The sequence below is a fragment of the Limanda limanda genome, chromosome 8 (genome assembly GCF_963576545.1).
Source record: "Limanda limanda chromosome 8, fLimLim1.1, whole genome shotgun sequence".
Classification (NCBI taxonomy): Eukaryota; Metazoa; Chordata; class Actinopteri; order Pleuronectiformes; family Pleuronectidae; genus Limanda; species Limanda limanda.
The window spans coordinates 17,428,947-17,456,576 of NC_083643.1; the positions used below are offsets into that span (position 1 = coordinate 17,428,947).

General features: G+C 42.3%; 1 protein-coding gene across 2 annotated transcripts; it reads right to left on the reverse strand.

Moving 5' to 3' along the window:
• Positions 1 to 423: 423 nt before the first annotated feature.
• LOC133009361 (DNA-binding protein RFX7) lies at positions 424 to 13,871 on the reverse strand. Of its 2 annotated transcripts, XM_061076843.1 has the most exons (10): positions 13,485 to 13,871; positions 11,736 to 11,769; positions 9,723 to 9,809; positions 8,952 to 8,989; positions 8,739 to 8,861; positions 8,525 to 8,641; positions 8,188 to 8,272; positions 7,877 to 8,084; positions 6,645 to 6,940; positions 424 to 6,559 (listed from the first exon to the last, which is right to left on the reverse strand). In XM_061076843.1, the coding sequence occupies exons 1-10, from the start codon at positions 13,610 to 13,612 to the stop codon at positions 3,206 to 3,208; spliced, it is 4,470 nt and encodes a 1,489-aa protein (XP_060932826.1). In that variant the 5' UTR covers positions 13,613 to 13,871; the 3' UTR covers positions 424 to 3,205. The 2 variants fall into 2 exon arrangements, with proteins under 2 accessions (XP_060932826.1, XP_060932827.1); XM_061076844.1 differs by lacking the exon at positions 8,952 to 8,989 and having other exon boundaries at positions 9,724 to 9,809.
• Positions 13,872 to 27,630: the final 13,759 nt, after the last annotated feature.

A 27,630-nucleotide genomic window follows, 5' to 3' on the forward strand; every position in this document is an offset into this window, starting at 1 on the left:
GCTGATGACCTGTGACCTCATGTCAAGGGCTGACGGAGAGCTTTCGCATTTGCATAGACTTGACTGATGAGATATTAAAAGCGTGCGGTCTGTGACCAAAAACAAATAAACAACAGTATTACCATAACATCTGGAAAAATCAATAACATTGTGTCATAAAGATGCGACAGTCCAAAATGTAGCTTTTGTCTTTCTATCATTTGCATTTAGAGACAGATACAGGTTTAATATCCTGAAATGACATGATCAGTGAAACTTGATATAGAAATTGTTGAGCTAATAAATAAACCAATTAAATTATTAATGCATATTATGAATATTATTAATCTACAATGACAACTAAGTCCTGCAAGGTTCATTTCTCTTTCTTTTTTATTTACCGCAATAAAAATACAAAATGATCAGCACATAAACACACAAGAACATTCTTTAAAAAAGTTTATTGGCTTTTAAAACCACTTTAAAAATCTCACCAGTGAGTACTTTCCATTGAAAAAAAGAAACAACGCGTTTGCAATATTAACAAGCTACTGTACATTAAGCAGTACACCAGACAACACCACAGAGGAGGGTTTTCTTAACTGGTAAAAATGGACAAGAGAGTCGAACAGAGTTGGTTCTGGGTCAGTCAAAGGTGAAGAATCAGTTACCACTTGATGGAGCTCCTGTACACATTAAGAGGTGCATTTCCTTCATTCATATTCAAATATCAGTGCCTTATTGTTAAAATAAAAAAAGAGAAAAATTTTAAATTTCTTCACAAACGCATTTAGCAAAATAACAATATGTAAAATCAACAGGAGACAGTTGTCAACAAAACATATAGAACAACATTAACTTAGTAAACAACACACAACAATGTAACTTATAAAACTAGCACTGCCAGTCTGGTTAACAGAACCTGCCCAAAATCACAGAAGACAGTGGTTACCAAGGATACAAAGTACAACATAAGTCATCACACATGCGTGCGTACAATCATTTATCAACATAATGAGCATGTAGGTTTTAAAAGGTTATTTAACTTTTTTCCCCCTCTATGCTTTAAATTCTCATGTATGAGAATGAGTAAGAAATGTGTATCTCACTGAGATTAATGCACATTTTGCTACAAGACAATTCGTCATTTTCTGACCGTTCAGTTAATTTCCTTACTCATCTTGTCTTTTTTTTTTTTTTTTGCGGGCATCCGTCGTTACATTTGTCCATAAAGATGTGTCATAAAAATTTAGTGCAATAATGTGAACCTCCAAAGTTTGTTGAAACATAAGTTTTTTTTCCAGTGTCTGCTGAAAGGCTTTGAGCACAATGTCTGTCACAGAGATGTTTGCAACCAGCTAACAGTATCACAACTTTTTTTTTAAACCATGCTATTGATCCTGCTCAAAGCGCACATCACTTCTGCAACCGCAGAGTCCTATTATCTTTGAATAGAAAATAATACAAATGAAAATCAGCAAGCGAGACCAGACAGCATTACTTTTACGACACATTGAGCCAGAAATGTAACACACAACATACAGTATCTTGCCGACTATAGATCTGTTAAGCTTTTTTTTTCTCTTTTCAGTGGCACATACTTAGCTAGAATAATGGCCATAATATAGTGTCTTGATACATCAAATCTCTATGTATCTATCCTATTTACAGATGGAGCTTAAACATGACTTATACAACATTGACAGTAGCCAAAAAACTCAAGCAAGCATCCTACTGTATCACAGCGCCTACCTGGCTAGCAGTGATGGTTTCAACATGCTTTCAGGTCCATGGTTACCTATAAAACATAGGACAGTGACCATTTCACAAATTTACATACTGTACATAAGATATCTGCAACTTAATCATTTTTTCTTAAATGCAATATATCGTCAGACGCTGCTCGTTTTCCTGTTGTTTGCCAGGAGTGTCTCTACGTGTAATAATCTCTTCATGTTATTCAAACAGATCATCTTTGGTATGGAAATAAGGCTGGATCTCCACAAACATAATGATTTAGTTTCTGCTTGATCTCAAAATGACATCAAATCAAACACGTCAGCCTTCAGCTTTTTTTTTTTCTGTAAGTAAGCCTTCTCCATACCGTTTATATTCTTATCCGAGCTGGGAGTATAGCATGCCAATAAAATCTATGACATGTGCCTGCTGTGTGTTTTCATGAAATGACAGCATATTCAATTCCTCTAAATCCATCACTGGTTAAGGGCACACAGAGTGTAGTTGTTTGCCTGTACAATACGCGTCTATATTGTAACTGCAAAAAAAAATAATAAAACAGAATAAGAAATTGTACTGAAAATATCACAGTAACAGCTGCCTTGATATGATGAAGCTCTGGATGGTTCTGAAGATATCTTAACATTATACTATATACAGCCTCTCTAAAGATGGCATAAGGCCTTGGACTTTGGGGAGTAAGGCAGCCAGTTGTTGATTCCTTTCCATGTATAGTCCGCAAAGAGGCCTGAATTCCCATCGTCTCCCTACTAATTCATCTACTCCCTTTATAAGATATTAAACAGTACAAGAAGTATAGGTTTTAAGAAAATTTCACTTGCGGACAATGCTCAGATGTGAATCAGTTTTCCACTGATTTTGGTTTATGATAAAAGTATAAAGATTATGTCATAAATTCAGCACCTGGCAGCGGTAAGATGCCGCCCTTTTTCATATTCCGATATGGCAGGCAAATGTACTACAACTATTATGTGCATATACAACAATCCCAATATTGTTTCCATTTGGTTGATCTTGAACTGCACACACTGAAAATAGTATACAACAGCATACAATTTTTGGTGAAGTCTTTTGTGCCAAATTTCCTACCCATCTCACTTTCTTGAAGTGTTCATTAAATACAAATATTGCATTATTGATTGGCTATAACATGGAAGATTACGTTCCTCATTATGTTGATACCATACAGATCTGCTCTCGTAGGTGCATGCCGCCACCAAATTCTTACGCTTCTTGATTTCTGATGAGGGAGAAAAATTGGTTCAGTACTGAAACTCCAGGTGACAAGTGTAAAAGGAGAGAAGTAACTAAACGTCAGTAGGAGAGATTTTCTGGTACGCCTGGCACTTTTAACAGAACGGATGGCAAAGTCCAGACAAATCCCAACAAACTATAGTTTCAAAACAGATATACTACATATGCACCAAACAAACAACAGAACGGAAATCATACAGAGTCAAAGATATCGTTAGCCCAGCATCTCTACTGTGGTAGGCTGGTCTTTGCTTTCTAGCCAGTCGAAACCAGAGTTCACAGTATCACTGCATATCTGCTGAAAAAGCGGGTCGTTCTTCAGTTCTTCCAGTGTTGAATCTTCATATTGTTCCTGCTGCTGGTTTGGGTCAAACAGCAGGTTGGTGTCCAATGTGTTAAGGTCAGTGATGCTACTGGACAGATCCGAGGTCAGTCTGATGTCGTTCGAGAAGTCAGACGCCACAGCGTTGAGCTCCGAGGCTACCTGACCCACCAACTGGGAGCTGGGGTTGAGACCATCATCCCCCAGCAAGTCCTTAACAGTGTTGTTGAAATCCAGCTGCTGTTGCTCGTCCTCCGCCTCCTGCTGTTGTGTGCTCTGGAGGAGGAGCTGTGGTTGTGTCTGCACAGGATTCTCCTGGAGCTGCAGCTGTTGTTGCTGTTGCTGCTGCTGGTCTTGCTCACCAGGCCCTGCTTGTGCTTGGCTGTCCCCGGTAGAGAAAGTCACCTGCTCTCCACTGCCAGTGGTGAGGTAACTGTGTTGCTGGAGCTCGAAGGCAGCAGGGCTCGAGCCGACAGGCAGCTGAGTCTGGTGAGCAGTCCCCCCAGTGAAGCCAGGAGTCGTCTCCAGGATCTGTGTGAGGTTCATACGGGCCGTATAGTTAGAGGGGAGGTTGTTTATTCCCAGGCCACGGACTGAATCATCCCCATCCGATTCCATCTTGCTGAGAAGGACGTTTGTAATTTTTGCGGTGTTGCTCTGACCCTGCACGGGCAGCATCTCACTCTGCATCATGATGTTCAGAGGGACAGACTGACTCCGCTGGGCCATGCTGTGGACAGAGCTGACTGTCTGGCTGTTGGACAGGATGCTGAGCACCTCGGAGGTGATGGGAGAGTTAAAGGGCGAAACCACAGCACGGGTGGTGGTGCTGGTATTCGTGGTGGTGGTCAGAGGGCCGGTGTTGCCGCTGAAGTTCCTCTGGCGCACTGCTGGGCTGACGCTGCGGCAGCGGAAAGTGATGGACGCAGATGAGGTCGATGCTTTGTTGTCTAACGGTGCAGGCACAGCAAAGCTCTCCTGTTTAGTGGGAGTAGTTACACCTGTGACCAGCTGCTGCTGTGTTTGTTGTTGTTGCTGTTGTTGTGGCTGTTGCTGCACTGGAGAAATGGGAGTCAAGCGGCCAAAGTGAGCAGCATCTGGTCTCGGCTGGACTTGAAATGACTGGCCGGGAATTGCAAAAGCATGTGGCTTTCGAAACTGGTCGTCTACCAGGTCTTGGTAGCTGGGCAGAATACCAATACTGTGGTTGGATAGAGGGCTGGCAGAGTTGCTGTTGTAGCGGTTGTTGATCCACTCCAGTTTGGCCTTGTCAGGATGTGTCGCCATTGGCCTCTGCATGGGCTTTACGGGACTGCTGGAGACAATACTGGCATCATGGTAACCTGTTATACTTGAGTTTATGGGAGTGAAAGCAAAAGGGTTCCTGCACTCCACTGGGCTAGGGGGGACACTGCTGCTGCAGTTGGACAGTGGAGTGCTGATAGGTGTGTGGCGACCCATGGCTCCATCCACAGGGGTGATGGGATTCATGCGGGAGCAGGGGCTCTCTCTCGTCATGCTGTGCCCGATCGTCATTTCGGAAGTGGGCGTGGGAGTCGGTGTCGGTGTTGGAGTGGGAGTTTGGACGGGAGTGGTACTACTATGGGCAGAGTGGTAGAAGGTAGTGTTGGCCTGGTGAGCGTTCAGGATAGAGCCTTGGTTGCTGGCTGACTGGCCTTGTAGAGACACGTCAACACAACTACTAAACAGACCCTTCAGCTTCATTTGCTCCTCCATTTGCACTAGCTCCTCCACAATGCTGTCCTGGGTCATGTCGTCATCATTGAACGGGAAGTAGTCCATGTTGGGCTGAGAACCTGCAAAGTCAACCATCTCCTGTGTGAGCGTGAGCTGGCCCGAGGTCTCAGGGGGTTGAGCTATAAGGGAAAGTTGGTCGGTAGGGGCTTGTTTGTGTTCTGCTGGTATCTGCTGAGCAAACGCCTGCTTTCGAAGCTCGTCAAGGTGTCCCTCCTCCCATATTGTGCTCTTTAAGTCACTCATCACAGAGGCTTTGTGTGCTCCTGAGTTGGCTGGTATGGCCCGGGGGTCCCCAGTGATCTGCTGTAGCAAGGCCTGATCAGACGGGTTGTTTCCAGCGGCCCCGGTGCTGGTGTTAGTGCTGAGAGAGTGGTCATTCGGTTTCACAACCAAGGCCTGGGGTTTGACAACAGTCTGGGAGCCCTCTGTGTGTGTGATGGGCAAGTCGGAGAGTGCGAGGATCTGCGTGGGCCCAATGGTTGTGTGTTTCACAGTCACTTTGCAGGGGGCACTCTCTGGTCTGGCAGGGGTTCCCGGGCGAGGGATCCTCTTCAGTGCAGCACCAGCGCCAGGTTTTAGATTGTCAATTACAGCCATTGGCTGCTGGGAGATAAACACCCTCTTCACAGGAATCACGTGGGACTCCCCGACTGGGCCTGTGCGCTTTCGGGGGCTTTTAGCATCTAAGCAGGGATCTTTTGACGTTGGAGTAACAGCGGATGACCCATTGGAGTTGTGATTATCAACAGTCAAGTACAAAGTACCGTCATGGCAGTTACTGTTATTGCTGTCCTGAGTCCCAGCTACAGCTACAAAGGTGGGAGGCGATGTGGGGTCACTTTTTATCCTTAACCCTTTATCTGGTCCCAGAGAACACTTAACAAGGAAGCTTGGCTCACTGGCAGCCCTGAACTTGGCCACTCTCTCCTCTTTGACCCCAGCAGCAGTTCTCTCTGAGCCAGAGGTGGGGTTATTGTCGTTTCTAGCGTCAGAGACCGCTCTAAAGTCTGTGAAGTTCAGAGTGAGGGCTGGGGCACTGGGCCTGACTGCAGGAGAATGAGACATGACCGCATGTGATTGTTGGGAATCATCCAAAGCAGCCATGGTCGTCACACCTGCCGAGGCGGGACGCACAGTTGTGCTGCTGCTGCTGCTGGGAGCCAGAGCGATAGCCGTCATTTTCACCACATTCATAGAGCTCACGTGGGAATTGGGCATCACAGTTTTTATGGGGCTGTTGGTGATGAGGAGGGTGGGGGGTGAGCGCAGCGTGATGGCACTGGTGGCAGAGGGCTTGGGCAGGATTTGAGCGTATCGCGTGCTGTGTCGCGCCAGTCGGTCACCCACTGGACTGGCCGAGATATTCTGGGGAGTTTTGGGGGACTGCTTAAGAGACTGAGTGACCACTTGGAAGTTCACAGGCAGCACTTTTCCCTCCGCTGTCCCCATAGGGCTGGGCGATGTCATTAACTGCCTGGTTCTCTGTACCTGGAAGAAATATAATACCGAATTTAGGCACATTGAATCAATAATATAACTCAACACAATAAGTGGGAAAAATTCAGCCCCATACCGTGACTGGGCTGGGGACAGCTGCTACGACTATGCCTATTGTGGGCTGCGGGGAGAGCATAGCAGGGCTGCCACAGGGAATGTTGGGGCCAGGGGTGCTGGCCTCTGCTCTCTTGACCTGGCACTCATTGGGCAGGGGCGAGTGGAGCTTCTGCTCCTGCTGCTTCTTCTGGATCTTTCGCTGCAGTTGCTGCTTTGCATCAACAGAGGGCGAGGGCAGGGTCTTCACCTGTGGCTGGAAGGAGTTTGCCTCTGCTGTGGGCACGAACGCAGAGATAGGAGTTGGCGTCTTCAATCCTGTCAAAAGAAGAAAAGTGTTAGGAATTATGATGAGTAGCTTGCTGTGACACAAATACAATAACAAAGGAATATATTAACTAATGGAAAACAGTATTATCAAGGATTTCAAACTTGCAAAATGGATACAAAAATGGAAAATAACCTGTAAGTCTAATAGTCTTTCCTTGTCTATTTGCACCACACTGTCTGATAACGCCAAATCACTGATATGAATATGTCAGCAAACCATTGAAAGGATTTATTAAAGATGGGTTTAATTGTTTTTTTCTCTTAGGAGATTATGTTTTTGTTCTCTGTTAGTGTTTGTGTCTGTTTGTTTGTTTTGTGCAAAAAACTACTGAATCGAATTCCAACAAAGAGCCCATGCAATTTTGGCAGAGATCTGAAATGAAAAGTGGCAATGGGGTTAGGTTTATATAAAAAATAAATTATCTTTACAAAAGCTGTCATAATTAGGGGATATACTTCAATAAGTGTGTGCAAATTCATGTGTCTATAAATTAAATGTGGCAGATGTAAATGTGGTTTCATAGGAGATTGTTGGTTGATATTAGGTTTTAATTTGCATTTAATCCAAGAGCAAGTGTGATGATGAATGATTTAAGAATTTATCGTATCATTTTAAACATCTATCATATCTAGCACAGACAGCGAGATGCAGACACATACAGTAATCCAATCCCCTAGAAGAAATTAACTTAGTGCTACTGTCTACAATGCCTTTATAAGCATGTTTAACATGAAACATGTCTTACAAAAAGCTGAATCACGATTCCAATGACCTAAAATAAGACTAGGAGAGTACTTTTTCAAATCTTTAAGCTTTTAACTTGTTAAACATGATGACCAGGTATGATCAACATGAGGCAAATAAGCAGCAAAGATATGACAGACGACAGTATAATAACACATCAGCTCAGAGGACATCTTTACCTGTGGGTGTGCCAGTCATAACAGTGAGTGCAGCCATGGATTTAGTACCAATGTAGTGGCTGTTGAGCAGGAAGCGGGCCAGGTCCTCCACGTGGTCAAACTGACGACTCAGGACCTTTTGAGCCCACTCACACACCAGTCCGCAGGCTGCAGATCTCATCTCATCTTCAGCGCTCGGCGACTGACCCGACGACTCCATCAGCTCACACTACAGTCAGACAGAGCAGAGCAGCGTGTGGATGAGCAATCCAACGGTTTAAAGTCTAACGAGATATGTACTTCAAGTTGAAGGTGTTTATGATGAAACTTACCCCATCACCAGATTTCTGCAAATCCAGGTTGGGTAAAGACGGCATGTGAACAAAAGCTTTCTTCCTTAACCCGCTATAACAGTACGTGAGAAGGAGTTAAGGCGTCTGATACGTAATGGCTGTGGATACAGAAATGATTACAATATGCTAATGCTGACTTTACACTGAGTCCGTCCATATCTTTCACTTGAACTGTTTCTAATCTATCCATCGACAAAAGAAGTTACTCTGCGAATCTGTCAAGGAAGTGTAAAAAACTAACTTCAAAGCCCAACATTAGCTTTTCAGCTGAAGCACAAATGCTTTTGCTGTTTGTTTGATCAAAATCAAAGGATATTTGGATTTGCCCCTCATGCCCAGTCGACGGGCCTTCATGTTCGGAAAGACATTCTTCATGATCTTTCCAAAGTCTGCTGCACTCAGTGGATTGTAGCCGAGATTGTCACAATAGCTCCTGTAGAATAAGAGAATCAGCCATGAGATTAAAAAGGTTGTTCATACGTACTCGCCGTCACCTCCCCTGACCCCCACAGCGAAGATGACACACTCACTTGTACTCATCATACACCTCTTGCTTTGGGAGGGAGGTCTCTGGGTGCTCCTCCAGGTGATTCCGTATCCAGTTGAATGCATACATCTGTTGAGTGCGGCTTGATGACATGGAACTCTGGTCACTGAAAGTGGTGCACAAGAGAACCAAAGCTTGTGAGGCAGTGTCCGGGACTTGTACGCATCATTTCTTGTTAATACAGAAACTTTAATACCATAATCCAGGAGTGGAGGTCCCCCTCTCATTCTCAGTCCAAATGGGCAGAATTTGGGGGTTGGGGTGATGAATAGATATGGGGAAACAAATGAAACACAAACAGCTAGGTATAGCAAAATTCTACATATTTAAGCGGTTTGCTTTATAATAATCAGTCAATCATCAACAAATAAAAATGAAAAAAAACTCACCAATGAGCAACAACCCCTCAAAAAATGTCACAAATCACAAAAGATCAATTTCATTTCGAGGAGCTATCAGCCCAAACTAAGTCTTTGTAGTGTGAAGATTTTGGACAAGCAATCAGAATCACAAACAGCACCAGTAACGTAATGAGAGCCACAACAAAGCAGCGGTGCGTCACAAAGTGGAAAACGTGGGGACAAGTGTGTGTGTGTGTGTGTGTGTGTGTGTGTGTGTGTGTGTGTGTGTGTGTGTGTGTGTGTGTGTGTGTGTGTGTGTGTGTGTGTGTGTGTGTGTGTGTGTGTGTGTGTGTGTGTGTGTGTGTGTGTGTGTGTGTGTGTGTGTGTGTGTGTGTGTGTGTGTGTGTGTGTGTGTGTGTGTGTGTGTGTGTGTGTGTGTGTGTGTGTGTGTGTGTGTGTGTGTGTGTGTGTGTGTGTGTGTGTGTGTGTGTGTGTGTGTGTGTGTGTGTGTGTGTGTGTGTGTGTGTGTGTGTGTGTGTGTGTGTGTGTGTGTGTGTGTGTGTGTGTGTGTGTGTGTGTGTGTGTGTGTGTGTGTGTGTGTGTGTGTGTGTGTGTGTGTGTGTGTACCTTTTATCATTGCCACTGCTGGGACCAGAAGGCAACTTAAGGTAGAGGTAGAGTTTTTCGATGTCTGTAAACTTCTCAACATCTTGCTGCGAAAATAAAAACATCAACAAAGAAAACAAGTCCATAGATTATTCAAATACAAACGAGTGAATAAAACGCAGGCTGGTCTACATCTCTATAACATAATTATTTCACCTGTCGGATACTCCTTCACAAATTAACAGGCAGAGGACCCACAGATATAATAACACTGATATTTTTTTATTTGCTTCATAATTTGGCCCCGATTTAAAAACACTACACGAGCTTGATAGTCGCTCACAACGTCTTTGACTGCTTTTCAATTGGCTTCTAAGAATGGATTCTTTCTACCTGTTCCTCTTCATTTGTCTCTTTGTTGCTAGGGGAACCACTACTTGAATGAATGAGGTGAGAGCTGTTAGCCAATGAGCACTGAATGAAAACGCTATTTACTACACTCACTGCGTCCCTACGAGCATAGAGTGAATTACCTGAGTCATTCTCTGATTACATCTGGGTTGGAGCTTTAATTCTCTTCTTTTGTATCGTTTCTTTACATTTGTGTTTCCGCGGATTTTCGACGATGGCCTGTATATACCTGCTATTAGCTTGTATATAGGTTACCATGGCAACTGTAGACGTTTGATTTAATTAACATGATTTGACTTTTGTTGCGGTAGGCAGGTTTGAATAGCTCAGGAACTGAACATTTCACATCAAAATACATGACATGAAACACATTAATAGCAATATAATACTATCCTTACAATTCTTAACTATACTAAATCAATGTCAATGAAACAGGACAATGGGGAGCGGTATTGTTCCACACAACAGTTCATCCAAATATACAGGAAATGTCCTGAGATGTGGAGGTTTCTGGTGCTGGAGTTTTCCTATTTTTTAATATATAGTTTTGGAAATATAATTGTACATATAAAATTAATTGTAAGAGATTTTTCGGATACCTTTATTCTATGGTAATGTAATGTCCATAAAATTGTATTTCTGCACATATGTGATAAGTATCTTAATATTTAGGTACGTAGTATACTGAAGACACTCCAGGATTAGTCAGATTACTGTGTCAATGTCAATGGTTAACATCAGTAAGTATATGAACATCAGATTAAAAATCATAATAGAAACTACATGCATGTCATTAGATGATTGCGTCCACACATCACCAACCCCCTGATATAGTTATTGAAAGTGTTTCGAATATTTTTTGGAATCTTACATTATATCCAAATTTAGACCCAGTCTACCTGTGAAAGTCGTATTTTGGTACCACGTAAACTCTAGGTAGATTTATTTGACTGAAATTAACCCTATATTCTAGTTCTTTAAACTCAGTTAATCTGGTGTGCTGTGTCAGTGTGTAACTATCAGATATGCAGGAAGGTGGATATTTTATTAGGACAGACTGACCGTCTGTATATTCTGTTTTAAAAGTGATTTATAAATAGACAAAAGCTTTATCATGCAGCTTTGATCGTGGCTGAAAACAAGGTGTGTGTGACACTTAAGCTCAGACAAAATGTGCATAAATAGATCTGGTTTTACCAACTTAAAAAACACTAATACACTTACATACAGTGTATATCCCTCTTGTATATAGTTGAAATATTATCAAAATTTGGATGAAAGAGTATTTAGGGGTCAATAATGTGCATTTATATAATTTAGAATTTGTATTATTATTATTCTCCTAAATCCGTGATGTAAATGATAGATAGCAAATTCAAGCATCATGGTTCCAGTCAGTTATTTGTACATTGTGGGACAACTAAATAACTTCATCAGGTTATAATCATTAAACATGTATTTATTAGTTTTAAACAAATGCTAAGCTTCACACCAAATCTAATGATCCAACAATAGACGGTTACATGTGTCTCTATGATAATAAGGTGGGTGACAGAGTGCTAGGTTACCACAGAGAGTACAGAGAGAAGGACACTTTGTTACTTGTTTACACTGATACTCACCAATATGCTGTCCACTTTTGATTGTACAGATTTGCTACAATGAGAAACACAACAAAAGACAGAAATGAAAATAACATTGACACGTCAGACTTAATCAAATTTTAAAAGTCCAGTGTGTAAGAAATTTAAATTTTAAAATCATTTATATTTACATCAGGGGCAGGTCCTCTCTACGGAGTACACCATGTTGTTGTTTTTTTACCACTATTCACCACTAGATGTCACTAAATTATACACACTGTACCTTAAAGCAAGTTATTTTTCATTTCCTAACACTTTTACCTTTTTCTATAGTCTTTGGTACCATCAGGGAAATTGTTTTATCTTTAACCATGTACTTTTCATTGAATTAATCTACTCACAAAAACCAAGACACAGAGTAGAAAAATGCTTAAGAAATATTTGGAAATGGATAAAAAATAAAAAAATTCAAATTTTTGGAATATTTCAGAATATTTCACTTTTGTCATGTCCCTATTTCTAGCAGATGCAGTCAAGGTCTCTATTAGATGTTTTTTCTGTGCCACAACCTCCACTTTCTCCCTCACTCTATCATGATATAAGATTTTTCTTCAAGGACCTCTCTGTGTTAGGGTTAGGGTGTAATAGTTCTTCTGACTACTCTGACCAGTGTCCCTCCTCCTGCACCTCCACAGCCCGATGCTGCCATCACTTGGTTTTATTGGAGAGGAGGGGTTACCGAGGTGAAGAGCAGCTCCCTAAACCTCAACTTCCGGGTCACCTCCCTGAAGACCCTCTTGCTTGGTTACAGGAACATCAACTCTTAAAAAACATCCTAGTGGCTTCAATTGTCATACAAACCCAGTGGGCTACTGGGAACATTCAAAGCTCAAGACATGGTTTCACACTCAGGTCTGTGCTGTCTTATGATTCATTTGAACTAAATCATTCGCTTCACTTACCTGCTGTCGTCAGTCAACTGAATTCACCACAATAAACTCCTGGGTTGTGTCTAAATTCACTTCCTGGTTCATTCAATCTCCCTGAACATAAACACTACAGAACTATTAGACCTGAGGCATTCATGCGTTCACAAACACGGTGTATCACTGCCTTCAGGAGCAGTGTTACACTACTGTCATTTTCACACAATAAAAGTTGTGAATTGACAGTTGTGGAAGAACCATGGATGCAGTATCAGTCGAGCTGAGTCTGTGGTTCAGAGACTGTGGATCAGCAGCTGTGGAGGTGGACCAGTGTCTGTTGATCACTCTCTGTGGACTAGTGTGTCTGCGGATCACTGCCTATGGATCATTGTCTGTGTACCAGTGCCTGCGGACCAGTGTGTGTGTGGACCAGTGTGTCTGTGTACCAGTGCCTGTGGACCAGTGTGTGTGTAGATCAGTGTGTCTATGGGCCAGTGAGTGTGTGGGCCAGTGAGTGTGTGGAGCACTGTGTCTGTGGATAAGTGTGTCTGTGGACCAGTCCTGGTTTGACACCTGTCATCCTGAGCATCAGCAGCCCTGCTGGATCATGTGTAACATGGCCTCCTGTGGCTCCACACTAACAACTAAAACCACCACAGCTGGAACTAACCTGACGTCCCCGTGTCCCGGACTCCCTGACAGGAACCACGGGGTGGATCTGTCACCGTGCTGCGGGTCACACGTTCCCCGCTGCACTCGTGTTATTTTCGGCCGCTTTGTGCAGCCCTGCCTCCCCACAGCTACACAGGCTAATTACGAGGCTACGGCTAGCGAGAAGGACAGTGAGCCACCACATCCTTACCAAATTGAATTCTTGATTTTGAACTGCAGAGCGTTGGCCTCGGGCCCCTGGAGTCCCGGCACCAGCGCTGGAAGAGAGCCTAATCCCGAGGCCGGCTTCTGGCCGGGCTGTTGTTGATCATCCGCCATCGCGACGGAGGGGTGGTGGGGGGGCTTTAACGAGTAGGCCTCATCCCCGGCTGTGCACTGCACCGGACCCACCGCTGCTGGAGCGGCTCAGGCAGCTAGGACAGCCCGCTGGATCCAGCGCGGAGCATGGCCACGAACACGGAGATCCGACCCTGGCGAGGACGCAAAACAGAAGCGGGAAGAAAAACACACCCGGGCGTACAAAAAGGCATTTCTCTGAGGAGGGCTCTCTCTGTGTGCGCTGCCGCAAACAGCAACCAGCGACCCGCACGCCTGCAGCAGCAGCCAGCGAGCAGCCGAACACGTCAGGTCAGACACCGGCAGCGGAGAGCAGCCCGGAAACACCGCGACAAAATAAAAGCACCAGGTGAGCTGTGCTGGCAGGGATGAGTTCCTGGTTTCAGGGCGGCTACGTTAGTGCTGTCAGCGTGGAGAGAGATGTGCAGACGGATCAAGCATTTCAGGTTGTGTGAGGAGGCTTTTAGAATTAAAAAAAATCCATGGAGTCATTAAAAATTTGATGCCAAGTGGAGTCAACAGAAAAAAAACATCATTTTTTGAAAGGAAGTTAATAATTGAACAGACCACACTGTACCTGCTCCTCTTTTTACCCATCAACCCTTCCTATACCTGGTCAACCCATCCTGCTTCGCTTGTCTCAGATCTCTCGACCCAACCTCCCTTCCCTCATCCATTTACCTCCTTACACCATCCTCATCCCTACCTACATCCCTCCATCCTTCCTTCTCTCATCCATTTACCTCCCTACTCCATCCTCATTCCTACCTACATCCCTTCTTCCTCCCTTCCCTCATCCCTTCCAGCTCAATCCGGTGCATATTTCTCTCATGTCGCTCCCTAGGTGCCTGAGACGGAGGCCCCATACTGAGTCTCCATGCGCCCAGTCCACAGCATATCCTCCCAGACCAGCCTAACAGAGACCATCCATCTCCATCCTCGCCCTTCACATCCATTCATCCATCCGCAATATCCCATACTGCCTGAATTTCCATCAAAAGATTTAATGCTACATCATTGTTGAGTGGTCCATGCCAGTGAATGTGTAAATGTTTGTATTATTGGGTTTTTATGGGAAAAAACTAGAATGACACTCAGTAAAGCACAAACCTCCACCAAGGCCCAGCACTCTCCTTCAATTACTCATAGATATCAGTTCCTTACATTTGTCTGATTTTTTGCTCATCAAGATCCATGAATTATTTTTCTGGGAATTCTGTCAATGTTAAAGACATTGAAAAAAAAATATGGACCCCCCCCCCCTGTTGACCCAGATCTACACCAAAATGTTATATACAACCACAATAACTTTCTTGGTAGAGGTAAATATCCACAGTTCTTCTGTACTTCGTTGAAATTTTATACTGAAAAGACTTGATATGTACAACTGCAGACATTTCATAAATGTTTTTGTTCCCTATTATTTACATCAGGAAGGGATCATCTGATACCATAAGTGAGAGAGGTGATTACTGTAAGCATAACTGTTTCAGAGTTCACCTGGCTCCTGTCTGTTTTCACACATTTTCAGTTATACAGTGCAATGCAATGTTCGATGTGAACCATATCCAATAAAACTATTTGGGCAACTGGGGACATTTTTCTTTATTGTACTGAACTTGAGTGGTTTTATTTTTCTACTTTCTTCTACTTAAGTATATTTCAGAGGGAAACAATTTACTTTATCACGCACATAGTATGAAATTAATATCCTGTTTTGTCTCATATCAAATTGAAAGTCCTTACATCAGTGAACAGTTGTCAGATAAAAACCAGTATCTACAAGACGGATATTTACAGGAATAATTTTTTTTTGTCATTATCCCACCCTTCCTCCAAAATACCTATGTTTTATCAACCACTTCTAAAAACTAGAAAAACAACGTTTTCATTGATAAATAACAGCATCCATGCCTTGTCAGTTTCCAGTTGTTCATGTTATTTATTATACTGTTTTAATTTTAAAACGCTGACGGTAATTTGACTCCTCATTACGTCTAGCTTGACGCTGCCTGTGCCTCTGTGTAGTTCCGCTGTCAGCTAGCAGGGGCGCTGCTGCAGGAAGCCACTTGATCAGATAGTGACAATGACGGGTAAACATCCAGGATCACATCACTCCTTCATGTAAACCGCACATTGAGCAGCGCCTGCATCGATCCCGATACCTTTCAATGTTCCTATCGAACGATCATCTGATCAGACATGTGATCGGGACGCGCGCACACACCGGAGCGTGTGCACGTTGTCCGGGGTTTGTCTCAGCTCATCACACCGCGGACTATTTTCTCCTTCGCCTGAAATCTGAGACTCACTTGGTGGAAGGAAAATAAGCTGAGTGGGTGAATTGTAAAGAGAGCAGATATAAATATAACGCTCCCTTGCATCACACCAGTAAAACTGCCATTAATCACATATTACACTCATGTCCTGATCGTTTGATACTAGCTAGTGATTTTAACATATTGGTAATCGATAATGATCCAGATCCTCTCCTTATGTGAGTGAAAATGTGGAATAATCAGAAGAATGAAGTCACCAGGTCAAAAAAAAACAAGACCTATAGAAATGCTTTGATCATGACTTATTTTGTGCTGCCATCTGTTGATGAAAACAGGAAATGATCCTCCACTGCTCCGTGACGGCTCAGGTCCTGATGATGCAGGACAGCAAGAGACTGAGGGAGTTCATGAACCTCTCTATAGACAGTCTGTGGTTTGATTCGAGCTGTGACCTCACTGACTGACAGATAAGTAGAGCAGGAACATAGAGGGAATTACAGAAATGTGTTTTTATTTTTTTTGCACAATCACTAATTGCTCTGCTCTAATTTAGTTTGTGCACATGTTTATTAAATGTCAGCTTTTTCTGTTTGTCCTCTGCAGCGACTCAACCTTTTTTTCCACCCATTGTGCAGAATGTGATGAAGATGGGGAAACAAGAAGGGAACGGCACCATTACGCCCTTTAAACCACCAGAAAGCTTTTTAAAGCGTTAAAACAGATATTTGTCTCAGAATATTTTAAAATACATATTAGAATTTGCGGTCAAGGTTGTTGACAGAGCAGGAAACAACAAGAACTTGTTAAATGTCATATATGTCAAGATCCTTTCAGTGCTACAGACCAGGGAAATGGTTAATATAAAGTTAAAATTAGATTAAAATTCAAACTAGGGCTACGTTGTAGCACTGACGAGGCCGAGCACCTGCACGTTGAAGCCTGTTGCGGTCGGTGGAGAGAGAGCGATTGATGACCAAGCACACGTCTCCGCGTTGCATGCGTTTTGCGCACCTCGGCAAGGTTAAACGCTTCACTTCCTGCGTCCGTCACGCGAGGTCGATCCTTGCCTGCTAATTGCGGTCCACACTATCAAATAACAACAACTTAATTTTCACTCTGATCAGTAGGTGGCACTATGACCCTGAACTAATATTAATATATGGATGTGTTCAGGTCACGATTGTGATCATAGGTCAGTAGTACGGAGCCGGTTGGATAATGCAGAGTGGATTTACAAAGTACTTCCTGTTTCATGGCATATCAGTAGGTGGCGCTATGACACTGAGGAATTAATGACACATAGAGCTGTGGTTTCTGATCATGAGACAGAAGTTTGGTGGTGATAGGACAATGCAGAGTGGAGTTATGACAACATTGTCTCCTTTGCCAAAGGAGACAATGTTGTAATTGATGTGCAGCGAAGGATGATCCGTCGCCGCACATCAATGTTTACACGGTTTTAGGAAGGGTCACAATTCTGACCTTGATCCAATGAGTTGACTGAGCTGTTTTTGCAGGAGCAGTTCATCAAAGTATAAAACATGTCACTTCCTGTAGCAAGCAGGTGGCGCTGTGATTTTAAGCCATGTTTTCTGTGTAGATGTCTTCAGGCCAAGACTCTTGTCCTACATGTCTAGTTTGGACCCGATTGGACCAAATATGCCAGAGATACAGAAGCTTGTGTTTTGATGGCGTGTAGTCAAACTTTGATGCCATGCCATGGTCACACCATGTGATGAAATCAAATACACCGAGGTAGTGTATATCTCTATCTTGTTGAGATGACATTCCCAGAAGTTGAAGTTGATCTGATGAAAGCTGTACGACAAGTTAGTCAAAGTACAAATGTGGAAAATGGCCAAAATAGCCATTAAAGTAAAAATGGCGGGCTCCCTGTTTGGTCTAGCATATCTGTCCCAGAGACGTATTTGTTTGTTATGAAAAGACACATGTCCCTCTTAATTTTTGTAGATGTCGGCCAATCGTAGTGCGGGGGCTGCCCTTTAGGGGGCTGCCCTTTAGGGGGCTGCCCTTTAGGGGGCGCTAGTCAGTTATTTTGCCAAGCCGTTTCCTTAAAACCATCTGAATGTCTGTAGGGGGGGGGGGGGGGCTGTTGCTACACACATGTAGTTTGAGGGAGGTTGAACCTTTAACACCGAAGTTACAGCAATTTCGCCCTGAAAAAATGGAAATGCAAATCCTTCGAAATACAATAGGGCCTCCCACCGCTCACTGCTCGGGTTCTTTCAAACACATTTATGTCAGTGTAATTATAGATTTCTGTCTTTACAAAGTGAGAACTAAATATGTGTGATAAAGGAAGGTCGGTGTTTGATTGACAGCTGATCTCTGTGCGGAGCAGAAACGTCACCACGACGAACTTTGATCAACAAATATGGAGACAAAAGAAGTTAAAGATTTACACACAGAATCTTAATCACTGCTTTTAATGACTCGAGTCTATTTGAGTTTACACAACTCAGCTGTGTTTTCATGACAATTAACCTTAGCTCCAGCATAGAGAGGCTGAGTGAATGTGGTCTGGACTCTGTGGAGGAGAGTCATGGTGCCAGAGACGCTGTAGAAGGACAGAACACCTGCACTGTGATCCAGGTACACTCCTACTCTGGAGGACACTGTGATTTTAAGTCATGATATCTTTGTAGATGTCATCAGGTTGTGAGTATTGTCTTACATGTCTAGTTTGGACTTGATTGGACCAAATATGCCAGAGATACAGAAGCTCGTGTTTTGATGGCATGTAATCAAACTTTGAAGCCACGCCATGGTCACATCATGTGATGAAATCAAATATACTGAGGCAGTTTATATCTCCATCTTGTTGACATGACATTCCCAGAAGTTGAAGTTGATCTGATGAAATCCCAAGGACAAGTTAATCAGAGTAAAATTGTTCAAAATGGCGGGCTTCCTGTTTGGTCTAGCATATGTATCCAAGAGACTTTTGTGTTTGTCATGAAAAGGCACATGTCCCTATTGATTTTTGTAGTTGTTGAGTTGTTGGCCAATCGTAGTGCCGGGACTGCCCTTTAGGGGGCGCTAGTCAGTTATTTTGTATCTGAATATCTTCAGGGGGGGAGGGGGGCTGTTAAAACACACATGTAGTTTGAGGAAGATGGACCCATGAACACGGAAGTAACAGCAATTTCGTGTTTCACGGCGAGTTGATGAACTTTAATGCCACACCATTAATAATGCGCTTGATGAAAAGTCACAGTATTCTTATGGCTACATTATAGATGTCTTGAGACCCATTTGACACAGTTTGACATTGTTGCTCAAAGTGGATGAGGAGGAATACATCCAAGTGTAAAGGCCGGCGCATGCTTCTGCGTTTTCACGGGAACGGAGACGCAAGAGCCCTTCCGGGCCCCTCACGGCCCTTCCTACATCCTTACGTGCGTCGGCCAATTTTTCTAACTAGACGGCAAAGCCCCGCAAGCGTCACCCGGCCGCGAGGGCTGTGATTGGTCTGCTGACTACATAATTTCCGGAGTCGCATTTCCGGTTCATGCCCGGAAACCACGGAAGATTTAGAAGAACGAATATGGACCAGATAGAAGAGCACTTGGCAGAAGAGATCCGACACTATGTCCACTAGTATAACCCGTCACTAACCGGCGGATTTTTCCGCCAGAAAAAGGCTCTGCGGAGCCGCCGTGGCGATGTAAATAAATCGCTCTTCTTCGTGCAACACACGAAGAAGAGCCGACTTCGACAAAAAACATTACTGCGCCTAGTGTTCTGGCGGGGAATTGCACGGCAACACGCGCAACGGTTGGAGAACCATGAATGACAACGAGTCCTGCGTTACAGCTGCGTGCTTGCAGGCCCCTGACAACGCAGAAGCATGCGCCGGCCTTAAGACGTTCCAAAAACACGACATTTCCTGTAGCCAGCAGTTTCTAGTTTGGGATCAATTGGACCAAATGTGTCAAAGATACAGAAGCTTGTGTTTTGATGGCGTGTAATCAAACATTGACGCCACGACACAGTCACACGGTATGCCGAAAAGTTAAAATTCGAGCAAATTTTGATCTCCAGCTTGTTGTGTTGACACTCAAAATTTTAAGTTTATCTGATGAAAGCCCTACGACAAGTTCGTCAAAGTAAAAATATGGAATATGGCCAAAATGGCCACTAAATCCAAAATGCGGGCTTCCTGTTGCGTTTTTCATAATGCTCCTTGAGGCTTTTTTCACCTTTTCCTGATTTTGGTTAAGATTGGTCATATGGAAACCTAGGGGCTGCGTTCCAGGTGATGCTGTTGACCCATTTTGCCACGCCCATTTCCAAATACTCCAGAATACGTAAATTTTCACCACTTTCTAATTTACTGCAAACTTAAGATGATTTTGGGGCATGTTGAAGCCGTCAAAAAGCCCATTCTGTTGCTTGAATAATAATAAAAAGAATCCTTTCAATTTCAATAGGGCCTCCCACCGTTGGTGCTCGGGCCCTAATAAGTATATCAGTATATCAGCGTGCGTAGGGTTCGTGTTAAATAGGTTTTGTGATCGGTAACCTTCTCCCATCAGTCAGACATTTCAGGAGAAAGTATATGATAAGAAATTTGGTAGGAGTTTTTTAACAAACTTGGAACGCCATAAATTTATGAAATTTTCAAAAACCAGAATGAGAACTGGACTGTGACTGTTGCTTGCTTCTTTGAAAAAGTTTTAATCAGGGTTCTTAATTAACGTCCACGTGTTGTTTAATCCAAGTCATTCAGTATGTTACCAAAAGCTGAAAGTCGTTTTTTAATTTAAATCCAGCTCCTCTTTCTGTGTGAAACCGAAATTTGTGGAATCTCCCTTTTTACGTGATGTTGACTGTGGAGATGTGTTTTATACAAACGCCCCAGCAGCTCATTGTCTTCCCAAGCTTTTATCACTGAGCTTGAAGAGATGAGTGTTGAGCAGCACAGGGACATGGGGACCCACAGTCTGCTGGAGTGGTGCCACAGTGTTCTTATGACCTGTAGGGTCACATCTTTCAGACAGACAGAGGACATGCTGTGGTCAGGATCCTGAGAACTGTGTGAGTCTACCACTGCACCTTTCCCAGTACTGCCTAGAAGTCTTTTACATATTCACAGCAGTACTAGGAGGATGTTACGGTGTTAGACCACATTAGAAGAGAGCCTGGGGATGACAACACCGTTACAGCAGCATATCAACATTTTATTTATTGGCAACATGACTCTTTAGCCCAGGGAAACCTTCCTGCCATCCCCAGCTGCTGTATTTGTCCCCCTGGAAGCTTCATATAGTACCACAAGTATTCACACACCTGCATATAAGTGCATTAGGATATAATTAGGGTTATTATTATAACTTATTTTTTAAGTAATTGTTTTTCAATACACATCTCTCCATCAGAGGATTTGTGATGAGGTAGACCATAGAACCATAGAACCAGTCATAAATATGATCTATTTTATGAAATATATATACTAAAGTTAATTTGTTGCTGCAGAATATAATGATAATGATATAATATAAATATATGGGATTCGAATTGCATATTCATTTATCATATAAAGGCCAATCAAGCCTATTCAGTTTGTCTTAGTGATGAAAAGTATACAATTATGTAAAAAAGAAAACAGGTGATGTAAAGTTCCAGGGTTATTTCATGAATGAAGTTGTGAACAGTGTCTGAAACTGTGTAAAATTTTCTCATACTCTTAAGAGGCAAATTATTTTTATCATTGTTATATTATATAATTAACAGAGAAATCATTTGATTATTATTATTATATTATTAAATTCTTTGCTCAAACATTGAGATAATCCTGATAACCTCCCCCTCTCTCCACAGTGTATCACACACATCCATCAGGCCTTGTCATTTGCTGACTTGTTAACGACACCGGAGGTGAGGAGCAGTGACACTTCATCTAAATCTCAAGAAAAAAATGTTGTTTCCTTGTTAGTCATTGTTTTCTCACTCTATTTTTGACCTGTGGTTGCTGGCTATTCTGCGCTGATTTATTTCACTGTCAATCTCCTGTCACTTCTGATTTGGGCTGGAAGGTCTCATCTCAGCAGTCTTTGCCCTTGTTCATTCCTCCAGATGTTAAGATTTACAGAGGAGTCCTGCTGAAGAGGCTGCCGACTCTGTGCAGCTCTGCTCCACTCACAGTGTATCTGTGTAGGTTGGACACAGCACACTGCTCACACTAAATATTACCTCTCAATACCTCACATTATGCTGTTCCCTGCTTATCAAACACATGGCATTAGATTTTGTAAAATTTTTCAAACTCAAGCTTTTTTAAAGAACATATTGAAACAAAGAGAAATATATAAGAATGAGTGTGATAAGGATCATTCAGAGGTTTTTCATCAATATTTCATCGATGTTTGTCTGTTTATCTGGTTTGTTTGTCTGTTTTCAAATTTGCTTTTTTAACTGGCTTATTGTTTGACTTCAATCTTTTTATTCCGAACTTGTAAAGCAGCTTGTAACTGTGTTAAGAAAGATACCATATAAATTAAGTTTAATATTATTTTATCTCGGCAGGATTACACAATAACTACAGAACCAGTTCTGTGTGTTTTTCAACATTTTAATTATAATTCTCTCAGAAAACAATTTCTTGGATCTTGATGAAAAAAATCAGACGTGTTTCGGGGGACTGATATTTATGAGTGTGTGCAATTGGGTGTGGCTCCAAATAAAAAACTAGATCTAGTGAATTTACATGTGGTTTCATAAAGGGAATATTGGGTCTTGGTGCAGGTTATCAGCAAACCATTCTAGTTTGTTGTTTGGTTTGATTTTGAGCAAGATTACCCACAAAAATACAAAAGCGATTTCTACCAAACAAAAATAATTTAGTTCTGGGGCAGATTTGAGCTCATTTAGATCATCAAACGACTTCCCATTGTCTTTTCTACTGTAAGAACTAAACAATCAGGTGTAGGATTGTTTGACCTTGGTCGAGGTATACGGTCTACTGAGTTTCAGATTTTTATTTCATTTAATTTCATCTAAAGAAACTAATTAATAGATTTCAGGTCACACATGAGACTGACAGTGACCAAAACACACCCTCCTCCTCCTCCTTATAGGTGCTCCTGAATGTGGGACAGCGAGGTCACTGCGGTGCAGAGGTCGCAGAGTCTGGCTCGCACGTGCACCGTTTAGCCACAGCCGATCCAATCCTCTTACGCTACCCCCCTACTTCTTCTTCCTTCAGCACTCAGGCCAGACTATAAGATCAGCTCAATGCATGCAGGTCTTATCCTGAAGCAGTAGATCCTCAGAGTCACGTCAGCAGGTATCAAACACCGCACACAACCCACGTACCTACAGGAGAACCTGTTTTGTTTTGAGATGCATTCACTGACCCTCTGTGTGTATAGAATATCAGCAATTAATTATATATAGCAACTAGATTAGAAATAAAAAAACTGGCAAAACCAACAATTGGTTATTTTATTATTTTCTGACATCTTAGGGACTTCCATCGACAGTAATTCCTCACGATGTCACCAGTGCTCACTGGTTCTGCAGGGGGCGTTTCTCAGTGGGCGCTCGGCTGTAGGAATAGGACGACATCTGAGCAACAACATTTACAACGCACATGGATTCATTTTATTCTTTTTTCTGATGTGGTCATCCTGTTTGTTCATGCCTGGCTGGGGAATTCCCTGATTAGTTAGTTCAATGTTACTGTCTTTGTACAAATAGGCTTATAAATTGTTAAATAACACTAAACACTCAAATTGCTTTTTTCAGCTGTTAAAATGCTAGAGATGACTGTTTTTGAATCGATATATGATGGGATCTTGAAGATAATATGGTTTTAAATAGATTTTTAGACTAAACTAATTTTCTGAATATGTCAGACTGAGCTTTGGGAAATTAAATTATATTTCTTTTTACTCTTTCCATTTTCCATTTTATACATAGTTAGGAACAGTTACTCAACAAAGCAATCGCCAATGACAGAAGACAGACTAACATATAACAGAAATATAAATATGATTTCCCATAGCCAAGGATGATGTGTTCAAATAGTTTGTTTTGACATAACAAAAACAATATGTTCATTAATTCATCACATGTGAAAGAAAAGCAGCAGATCTTTACATTTTGTTGTATGTTGTTATTTTCCGACCTTTTATAGACAGTTATTAACAATTACTATAGAAAACCAATCAACAGATTAATCAATAATATTAAGAAATGCTTCAAACCACCGAGGAAGTGTCACGTTTATGTAGCAGCTATAAGTTATAGTTATATATAGTTATAAGGTGTCATGTATAAGTGTACATCAAGTATCCAGTGTGTCTGCAGTGCAGGTCTTCATTTAAGTCTTTTCAGCCTTTAAATGCAGTTATCAGGTTCCACTGTAATTTTGTAACATGGGAGTCCCTGGCTCTGACGTCACTCACACAGCGTATCCCAGGCCGGGCTCTTATTGCAGATTTTATGTTGTGTGTGTGTGTGTGTGTGTGTGTGTGTGTGTGTGTGTGTGTGTGTGTGTGTGTGTGTGTGTGTGTGTTTTTTTTTCCCTCCTTCTTTTTTCTTAGCATCCTGTGGAAGAGCGGATGGGAAATTCTGATGTCATCAACCTTGGCACAGCGTGGCGGAGGAGCATGCAGGCCCTCAGGGTGCCACGATCAGTGCCCGTGTATTTGTGCCCCGTAGATGGTGAAATAGATGGTGTGGTGCTGCCCGCCTGTGCTGCACCTGCGTCCCAGCATGCTGATTGATCAGTTTGGTCATGTGGAATGTCACCATCTGCTCCCCAGTCCCACCCACCCCTTCTTGTGTGAATGCCAATCACTGGCAGGAAGATAGTTATTTAAGCCATGTCAAATCAGGCGCATGACGATGAGGAATATGCCAACAGCACTTCAGATGTGTTTCGAAGGCATCGTATGCACAGCAGCACAACACACAATAAAAGCACAACCATGACTTCAGACTGCGAAGAGGTTCTGGTTTTGTTCTTATTTGTCTCTCACGGCAATACCGATTTTCTTTTTCCCCCATACAAGATATAATCAGATTTTGTGCACCTCGAAACATTTTGAATTGAATTTGATAACCAAGGATTGCAATGATGGTGTGATTACGTGAATGTGTTTTTATTTATTTGCATATAAACGTCCTGATTTTATTTTGAGCTCGACTCCTTGTTTATTGATGCTCCATCCCCTTCAGTTCAGCTCCTTTTTTTGTCCTCTTAATGGCCAGCAGCGTATCAGGGGGCCATCAGCAGCGACATTCTTCATTGTAGAGCGCCATAACCAATGACATTTCAACCATGGGAAAATAAAGATATGCAAATTTGAACTCATTAACATTTGCATTACCTGTTTGAATAATCGCACTCCTGACAAGACTGCAATTAACTAAGATTGATGCAAAGTTCAGGGTTAGAGAACTGTATATATTTGCTCTTGGATCATTTAGCCAAGATGTGTGCGTGTGTGTGTGTGTGTGTGTGTGTGTGTGTGTGTGTGTGTGTGGTATGTACGCTTAGTGTGTCAGATAGGAGAACTGATCTCTGTCAGCAGAAAAGGTCATTCAGTAGCCACTGATGTTCCTCGATTATTTGTAATATATACATATATTTCTATTTATTTGCATCTTCAGATTATTTTTATTATATATTCAGTTTAATACAATTAAATATGTCAGTTTTTCCCAAAGTAGGGAAACACAGATAAGGGGTTACAAGATGGCAAATTAAATTATAAAACAATTTAAAAAAACATATTTAAGCATTGTTACTAAAAGTGAAAAATGTGTTTAAGTTAAAATTAAAGCTTTGAAAATCACAAAATTAGTTATTCGGATTTACTTCATCCACACATACTGTGATTACGACAAATTAATGACTGCAACATTTACAGCAACCCTGGAAACATTGTGACATGTGCATGTAGTTGATTTTAATTTTGGGGGGGATAAAGGTGGTCCCAAATGTCTGCTACACTTATTTGACGTATCAGGGGCTGAATGGTTATGGAAGCCCTGCTCTACATAACCAAAATCTTTAATCAAGCAACATCTAAAAATCTATTACTAAAAAACAGGAATCGTACACTGTTGATCGTTATGAAGATGAGGAGACTGACCTCCTAACCCAGTTAACAGTAGCGTGAATAGTCAGGATTAGACTCAGATTCTAAGGAAGCTGCGTGTTCACAGTTCACCTTCCCGCTGATTGAAACCAGTTGACAGCAGTTTGTTTCTCTTTCAGATCAGTTTATCGGAGCCACAGTAAACACTAATCTCCTACTTACAGCCAGGCTTCCCTAGCAGTGTCTTATTTTGGGCCATCGCTTATTCAAATGGGAAACAAACAAGTCAAAATCACCTCTATGAACATGTGTTGACTACTTCAAACTGTGCATTGAAAGCCTCTGCAAACATTTTCTCGGAGACTCTGAACTGAAATAGATGCGTTGGAAAGAGTCCAAGATGGCCGCAGTGCACCCAGTCCCCTGGAGCTTCAGAGTAAACACTGGAGGGTTAGTAAGACAATGTGTTTAAGATAAATACTTTGCGGCTGCCTCACTGGGAGTTATTTGATTGGATTCTTGTGAGGTGTCTCCAGGACAACGTGCCGTGCCAGGACAGCGTGCCACGCTGCATCGTGCCAAGTGCATTGCTTTTGTCCTGCTTCTCTTGATGTACTGTACAGATGATGGTGAACAAGAAATGTGCCCCAACTTCTTGCATTGTTTACACTTGTGCAGCACCTGTCCTACTTCAGGATTATTCCTTTTATATTAGTGAGTCCTCTTCAAATAGTTATACAATATACTGGCACATTTTATTGTTTTATACGTTGTATGCAGAGCTCTTTAAAAACAGTCTAAGGGGCAGAGGGAAGTTAGAAAAGTCTGTGTTCATCCTTCCTGGTTTATCTGCACTGAAGATTTTATTGTTAAGGTTTTTATCAAAATTACACTGAATTTGCTTTATTACTGTTCCTGTGTGTGGTTTATAGACACATTTGATTGATTAACTTAATATGTGTTGTTTTTGATACCTAACATGTCAGAAATTTCAGAGATCTGTTTAGAATCAAGTTCAAAACTTTTCGCTTGTATAAAGCATGTCAGCCCACCGCCCCGCCCCCAGTGACTGCTACAGACCGCTGGTCACATGTTCAGTCAAGCTTTACTAATATTGAACTTATCCCGTGTACAAATTGCACCAAACTTGCCTCTGCACTTCTAAGGACAACGAAGAATACACGTGCCAACTGTGAAGCCGATAAGATGAACGGATCGTGAGATATTCGTTCCACAGACAGACAGACAGACGTTTGTGAGTATCTCAATGGGAAAGTATTAACCAGTTGACTTTTCTGGAGTCAGTTCTTGAGGCTATAATTCAGAAAGTATAAATGCAAGTGGTTCAGCTGCACATGCGATATTAGGTCACAGCAGCACTGGCACGGCAAACAGTGGATTTGACCACAAACAGGAAGTTTGACTGCAATCCATTAACAGCTCACCCAGACAGTCTGCTGTATAAATAACCTTTGACCCAGCCTCTGGAGGAGCTCGCCACACGTGCCTACAAACTAAAGACTTTGCTTCTATTTGTGAATGTAGGTCAGACAGGGTGTGGTATCCCCGTGTTTACTGGAAACCTTCACCTGCCTAACAGGAGCTAATCTCCATGACTTCACCACCGCTCGCTGACTGATCCTGAGGA